The sequence below is a fragment of the Papaver somniferum genome, chromosome 9 (genome assembly GCF_003573695.1).
Source record: "Papaver somniferum cultivar HN1 chromosome 9, ASM357369v1, whole genome shotgun sequence".
NCBI lineage: Eukaryota > Viridiplantae > Streptophyta > Magnoliopsida > Ranunculales > Papaveraceae > Papaver > Papaver somniferum.
In genome coordinates this window covers 136658894-136666473 of record NC_039366.1, presented here as the reverse complement: position 1 = coordinate 136666473, position 7580 = coordinate 136658894, and the positions used below count along the sequence as shown (strand labels likewise).

Genomic DNA, 7580 nt, shown 5'->3' with positions numbered 1-7580 from the left:
GCAGCACTCACAGTGCTTTCTTTGGCTTCAAATTATTTGCTGCCCTTCTCCTTTATATCTCTCTTTTAAGACCAGTGGAACTGTGGAAGATTACTTACTAGCTTTTTGACTGAGACTATGAAAGACTAATTCCTTCCCTACTTAGAAAGAAGAATGAAAGCACATGGAGTACTTCTGTTTTTATCATCATCGTCTTTAAGGAGTACTATCTGCATGATCATCAATGTGCCTCCATTCAGAAGGTTTTCCGTAAAACATGATTTATATGAGTTTCATTATTTAAACAGTTAAACTAAATGCTAAGTTAGATGATATATACACACAGGGGCAGATGATATATACACATAATACATGAACACCATGAAAGCCACTGCATCATTTGATCGAGAACAATACAAATAGATTTCCAACTATAGTGATTATTATTGACATTGTTTAAGGAACTGGGTTAGTTCTACTGTACTCTGCATATCTGATTAATTGGATATAGTGTTTGGAATAAATGACCCGGACAAGCACAATGTTTTGTGTAAGTTGAAGGTTGGGATTATTCTCAACTATATGATAATAAAGCTTATTCACAATGTACGGCTAAGTGTTTTGTTACTTGGGCTCTTCAAGAAGAAGACTCTCATCTTTTGGGGTGATTGCCCAACTTTGTTTTTCTTCAAATTCAGTAATGTTGTCTTCATTTCATCTTTTCTTTATGAGATTAACTTATCCGTTTAATTGGGGAATGAAAGTAGTATTTGGAGTACACACTGATTTGTTGTGGGGACTCGTGATAATGTATGGATTATTGTGTGTCTTTTAAGAAGCAATTCAAAAGTTGAAGATGATTGAAGAATGAAGAGAGGGAAAAAAAATCTCTCGCTTCTTGCGTAAAGGAATTTCTTTTTACTTTGTTTTACAGTTTTTAGGTGTTCTTTTACACCACCACCAACAGATAGTAGTTGGTGGTGGTAGTAGCAGTGGTGGAGCTCTCCTTTCTATGCAAAGGCATGCTAAAGAAGAAGAAGACGGATCAATTTATGTGGACCATATCAAGCTCAGCCATAGACCTCGAGGTAAACCGTAATTTATCACCTATGAATAGTTTATTGGACCATATCAAACTCTTTGATATACCTAGAGCTAAACCCAACTCATTTTCTACAGTATATTTAATTTCTACTGTGGTGAGACCGAATATTCTTATGCGCGTACAAGAGTTGGCTGAAAGTACATTCTGGACCTTGTGCATGCATGGTGCATATTGATGTGTTTAGACGACCATATATATATCCTGATTGATGAGGGGTAGTTCATAATTGGGTGTTCCCATCATTTAACTTTTCCAATTGTTCAGAGGTTTACTGATTCTATTTGGCACACGGGGTGGTTATATAGTCTATTTATCTCCTTGTTAACCAATTAAATTATGCATTGCCGCACATGTTTTAGATTAGAAATGGGTCTTTTTTTTAGTTGACTGTACATTAAATCATACCAGCAAGATTAAAATATATCTGAACACTGAGAGGAGGTGAAAATTGATATCGTTAGACAAGTGAACTTCAGGAAAAGAAGTTTTACTTGGATGGTTCTGTCAAGGTGGAGTGTATATGGAGGATTGGAGGCTCTTGGGCCTTATAGTACAACAACTGCAGATATGAGATCTCCTCTGCTGACATTTTAGCTAAGAGAGGTTCCCATTTAACCACTGGTGATAGAGAAGAGTATAGACCTCCTGTAGAACCTGTCCTGTAGTATTGAAATGCCATATACTCAAGATTTCCACTGTAGTAATCTCTTCAGGAATGGTGTAGATATTTCTGTAACAGCCTGAGTTGCTGCGATTAAGCAGATAAAAAAAATGGAAAAAAAAAATCTTGAACTTACCTTAGTCAAACATATAGATAATTTTTATGTTAAAGTGTTCTTATTTCCTTAGGTTTGTTTATATATTTTCTTTAGAGTGGGTTCTTTAGATTGGGATCCCACTTTGGAACCTGGATGTTCCGACCATTTGTCCCCCTTTTTCCTACCCGTAATAATACCCTAATTGATTTATGTACATATTTGCATGTTTTATTAATATTGCTATTACTTTTGGTAGGGTGCATAATTAGCTAATTGTATGAGAAATGATGTATTTTATCCAACAACAACGCGTTAACTTTACTTTGATTTCTTTATCTATTTTTTTTTTCTTTTTCTGAATTATTGTTTTCAAATTCTAGTAGTGTTCATGATATTGAAATTTGATTATACACATCAAATTTAAACCTAATTAATTAGGTGTTATGGTATAATTCAATGTGCATGCATGTGGACATCATGTAATTGTGTCTTCTGAGTGTATATTATTTTATCTGCATGGACAGAACAGAGTTGAGTTCTTTCTTGTTCCAATACAACAAAATGATGTACTAGTTAGTAGTATATCTTTCTTTACGTGAATGTATTTTCACATTCCAGCCACTTGGGAATCGATTGGGTTTTTCATAGTTTTGAAAATAAAGGGAGAGAATATGAAATGTTCATAAAGCTGAACTTTATGGAATTAAAATAGATGGATCATAGGCAGAGATATATTTAACAATTTTGGTATGTCATAAGAATTTAGAGTGAGTTTGATCATTTTCATGCAAAACTAAAGTGTGAAGTTTGTGAGCCATAAGCAAAATCGAACCCTTTATTCCTTGTGTTTGATGAGTCCATAAGGAACAACGTACACAGTTCCCAATTCGTTCTTTCTTTCAGACAGATGGTCCGCATTTCTTTTCAGTCCCTCGGAATTGGTGGAGAAAGAAGGAAAAGAAAGAAGTGAACTCGAGAAGTTGGTCTCTCCCCCTCTTTCTTTTTAGTCTAAGGTAAGTATAATTAATCTACTAAATATTCTGATGATACGTGACAGATTGGAGGGAGATGCAAGAAAAAGCTGAAGAGAATAGATGGGATTATTCTCTTTAGTACACACCCAGAGGGAGAGAATAGATGAAGTTACAGGGTCATTAGTAGTACCTTAACGGCTTAACTATACTTAGAATTTGGTATAAACTATAAAGGAGAGAAAGAGGGAGACCCCACCTATCTTTATCGATCTATTCATTCTGTTGTGGATTATGTTTAGAGGAAAAGAGTGAGAGAGGCAAAGCTGAGTTGCCTTTGATACTGCTTCATTAGTCCTCTGCTTTGTCAGCACATGCATTCCACTTTCCACTACAAAATCGACTTTGGGACTTCATATTTTCCCTCACTTACAAGAAAAGCACAGACCTCTCTACTCTTCCCATAAAAACATCACGCACATATCTTCTTCTTCAGTTACTCACCTCATATCCACCTAATTCGCCCATCTCTTTCCCTCCTTTCAAATCATACTTCAATACAGATAAACTTGACTTCCAATCTATAGATATTACTTAGTCCACACTCTTGGTTTCTTACATAAATAGTATCAAATGAAATTCCTTTAAAGTATAGAACTCTTCCTAGATACCACTTCCACAACCACCATTCAATCTCCACTTCCTACCACTATTATTACTGCAGCAATTGCAAATATGAGAGCAGGAAGCTGTACAGTGCAACAAGCACTAACTACAGACGCTGCAACAGTTGTAAAACAAGCCGTAACTCTTGCCCGGAGACGAGGTCATGCTCAAGTTACTCCTCTTCATGTAGCAAACACCATGCTTGCCTCCTCTACTGGTCTTCTCCGTACGGCTTGTCTGCAGTCCCACTCCCATCCACTTCAGTGCAAAGCTCTTGAACTTTGCTTCAATGTTGCGCTCAACCGACTCCCAGCTTCAACTTCTAGCCCTATGTTAGGTCCCCACTCACACCACCCATCTCTTTCCAATGCGTTAGTGGCTGCTTTCAAACGCGCACAAGCTCAGCAACGTCGTGGTTCAATTGAAAACCAGCAACAACCACTCTTAGCTGTGAAAGTTGAGATTGAGCAACTTATTATTTCAATCTTAGATGACCCGAGTGTTAGTAGAGTCATGAGAGAAGCTGGTTTCTCAAGTACCCAAGTAAAAAGTAATGTTGAACAAGCTGTAGCCTTGGAGATTTGCTCTCAAAGTAGTCCTACAACTGTTAGTAGTAAACCCAAGGAAAGCAATAACAATCTTCTAGTTCTTGGAAATAGTGTTTCACAACAATCTCCTCCTTTCGGTTGTCATTTGGGAATGAAAATTAACAAACCTAGATCTTTGGATCAGGTAAGGAGTGAAGATGTTGCGAGTGTTTTGGAAACTTTGATAAGTAGAAGAAGGAGAAATACTGTGATCGTAGGAGAATGTCTTGCTAGTGCTGAATGTGTAGTTAAAGGAGTGATGGATAAAGTTGATACAGGTGATGTTCCTGAAGCTGTAAGAGATATCCAGTTTATAAGTTTTCCACTTTTCTCATTCGGGCATCTTTCTAAAGAAGAAGTTGAATACAAAATTGGAGAAGTTAGCTCTCATTTAAAGAGTTGCATGGGAAGAGGAGCCGTTTTGTATTTAGGGGATCTTAAATGGGCTGCTGAATTTACAGCTAGTTCTGGTGATCAAGTAAGAAAGTATTATTGTCCTGTCGAACACATGATCATGGAACTTGGAAGATTGGTGTGTGGAAATGGTGATAATGGAAGGATATGTCTTATGGGTATTGCAACTTTTCAGACCTATATGAGATGTAGGTTAGGTCATCCTTCTTTAGAGACTGTTTGGGGTCTCCATCCTCTTACAATTCCAACTGGAAGTTTGGGTTTAAGTCTCAACTCTGACAGGTAAATTCACCTGAATCTTTTTTTTTTTTGAAAGTTCAAATTTATCAGTATTATCAAGTTTTTTCATTAATTTTTGTTTTGTTATATCTTCTCATAGAATTTTAACTCTTTTTGATCCTTCCTTATAATGTAAAGAAGGATAGTATTTTGATGATCAAAACTATATATGAAAAGTTTTAACACTAGAGATATGTTTTCTTTTGCTTAGATTTTCTTCTGAGCTAATATTTCAAACTTACTGTTTCCTTTCTTTTTGAATTATTCATTCCTAATTATATAATGTTTTTTTCTTCTCAAACAGTGATTTAGAAAGTTCATTTAGAAGCAAGAGAATTGGAGATATGTCTGGTTGGTCTCTACTTGAAAGTGGAGTTGAAAAGCAGTTAACTTGTTGTGCCGACTGCTCGGTTAAGTTTCACACTGAAGCACGAACTTTATTAACAAATAATCATGACTCCCCTACTTGTTCTACCACCTCAAGCTTACCTTCATGGCTCCAACAGTACAAGGAAGAAAACAAAAGAGTTTCAAGCAAAGATCAGGTAAAATGATCTGATCATATATATATATATATCCCAATTAATTCTACCTTAATATTAACAAATGAAACTTATATCTATTGTGTTTTTGTTCTTTCTAACAGGAATCTCTCCAAGTAAGTGATTTATGCAAGAAATGGAATTCAATCTGTAGTGTAGTACACAAACAAAACCATCCAACTCATGAAAAAGCCATAACTTTTTCTTCCATTATATCTCCTTCATCATCTACTACTATTTCTTCTTTTGATCAACATTACCGAAACTTGCACCTAGCCCGTGAAGCAACTTGGCCAGTTGTGGCAGAACCAAAACAACCATTGCGCGGACATAGGTATTGGATATCTGATAACATGGAAGAAGAGCCAAATTTGAGAATGTATCTCTCTGAGAATCCAAAACCATTCCTATTTTCCAACTCATGTCCTAATACTAGACCAAGTTCTCGTGCTTCTTCTAGCGAAGCAATGGAGATGGAATACTGTCATAAGTTCAAAGAAGTCAATGCTGAGAATTTAAAGACTCTTTGCAATACATTAGAGCAAAAGGTTCCATGGCAGAAAGATATAATTCCTGAAATTGCAAGCACGATTCTTCAGTGTAGGTCTGGCATGGTAAGAAGAAAGGAAAAGTTAGAAGAGAGCAAGAAAAAAGAAGACACTTGGTTTTTCTTTCAAGGTGTTGACAATGAAGGTAAAGAAAAGATTGCTAGGGAAATTGCTAGTCTTGTTTTTGGTTCCCAAACCAATTTTATATCGTTTGGTCTTAGTAGTTTTTCTTCGTCAACAAGGGCCGATTCTACAGAGGATCTAAGAAACAAAAGAACTAGAGATGAATCGAGTTGTAGTTTTCTCGAGAGATTGGCTGAAGCAATTCGTTGTAATCCACATCGTGTTTTCTTAGTTGAAGATATAGAGCAAGTTGATTATTGTTCGCAGCTGGGTATTAAAAGAGCAATTGAAAGGGGAACAATAATGAACTCGAATGGTGACGAAATATGTCTAAACGATGCTATCATCATTTTAAGTTGTGAAATGTTTAGTTCGAGATCAAGAGCTTGTTCTCCTCCTGTGAAGCAGAAATCGAGTGAGTCATCTGACGAAGAGAAAGACGATAATAAATGCAATGAAGAAAGTCCTAGTGCATGTGTATCCTTAGACTTGAATTTATCAGCTGAAGAAGATAACTTTGATGATCTAACTATGGATCAATCTATGGATGATATCGGTCTTCTGGAAGCCGTTGACAGAACGATAATTTTCAATTTACAGGAATGCTAAACACAAAAAATTACTAATATTTAGAGAAAAATATGCTTCCGAAATAGTTTAAATTAACAGGTTTAGTTTTAGATATTAATCTCTCTTTTTTTCTTTTTTATTTTTGAGACAGTTGTTTGTTGACTAATTTACTAAACCAATTCTTAGATGGTTAGTGATTTTGTGTGGGTGGAGATATATTGAAACAAAAACAGAAAAATATATCAGACAGACAGACAGACCATGTAGAAACTACATGTATATTATCATCATCACGCATCTTTGTGTAATTCTACTACGTACTTTTTTGCTAATTAGTTCTTTGAGCTTCCATTGTGTCCGACACTTGTTACATGTTAAATCTCAGCAACATCTTCCTCTTTTTCTTTTTTATTTTCCTACATAACAGGATAAATTCTAACGCAATCTAAGGCATTATACTGTACTTAGTTTTTTTGTTGGCTACGTCAACTATGTTTTATTCGAATGTCTTAAAAAATTATTTAGCTATTCCTTAGTTGAGTTAGCCAGATACTTGGAGATTGGTGGGAGGTATGAATTTTAAATCTCACTTGCATGTCGATAAGGCTTAAGTATAAAATTACAGAAAGAAAAACGCCGAATGTGAGAAATTAATATGAGAGAGGCTGGATTACGGCACCAAAGAACTAAAGATTTCTTTTATATATATATTTTTTTGGTTGCTAAAGAACTACACATCTAGCTTCTAAACTTGGAATCTTTATGGATCTTAAAAGCATAGTTCTCTTCAAAAAATTCGCTTGCTTCATTCCCCCTCATAAAACCATGCTGGGATAAGAGTAGAATCATTTCTCCCAGAATGCGGTACACCCTTGGTCCTTGGAACGCGAGATCATGAGAAACATCAAGGACTCCTATTTTTTGGAGGACTACCGTTTTACTACTAACTAGTGGAATGGACGCACGTTATAAAATATTACCTCTTCACAGTCATGCTCATGCATGCATGGCCGGGACTTATTAATTGATCAGTATAAC

General features: G+C 35.8%; 1 protein-coding gene across 1 annotated transcript; it reads left to right on the top strand.

Moving 5' to 3' along the window:
• Positions 1–3212: 3212 nt before the first annotated feature.
• On the top strand, positions 3213–6891 carry LOC113311101 (protein SMAX1-LIKE 3-like). The gene is made up of 3 exons (XM_026559952.1): positions 3213–4762; positions 5064–5304; positions 5406–6891. The coding sequence occupies exons 1-3, from the start codon at positions 3549–3551 to the stop codon at positions 6579–6581; spliced, it is 2631 nt and encodes an 876-aa protein (XP_026415737.1). The 5' UTR covers positions 3213–3548; the 3' UTR covers positions 6582–6891.
• The last annotated feature ends 689 nt before the right edge of the window (positions 6892–7580 follow it).

Bases quoted from the DNA above. Each gene is read 5' to 3' on its own strand.
- LOC113311101 (XM_026559952.1), top strand. From the start codon at position 3,549: ATGAGAGCAGGAAGCTGTACAGTGCAACAAGCACTAACTACAGACGCT. The intron at 4,763-5,063 runs GTAAATTCACCT...CTTCTCAAACAG, and splicing joins TTAAGTCTCAACTCTGACAG to TGATTTAGAAAGTTCATTTA. The intron at 5,305-5,405 runs GTAAAATGATCT...TCTTTCTAACAG, and splicing joins GAGTTTCAAGCAAAGATCAG to GAATCTCTCCAAGTAAGTGA.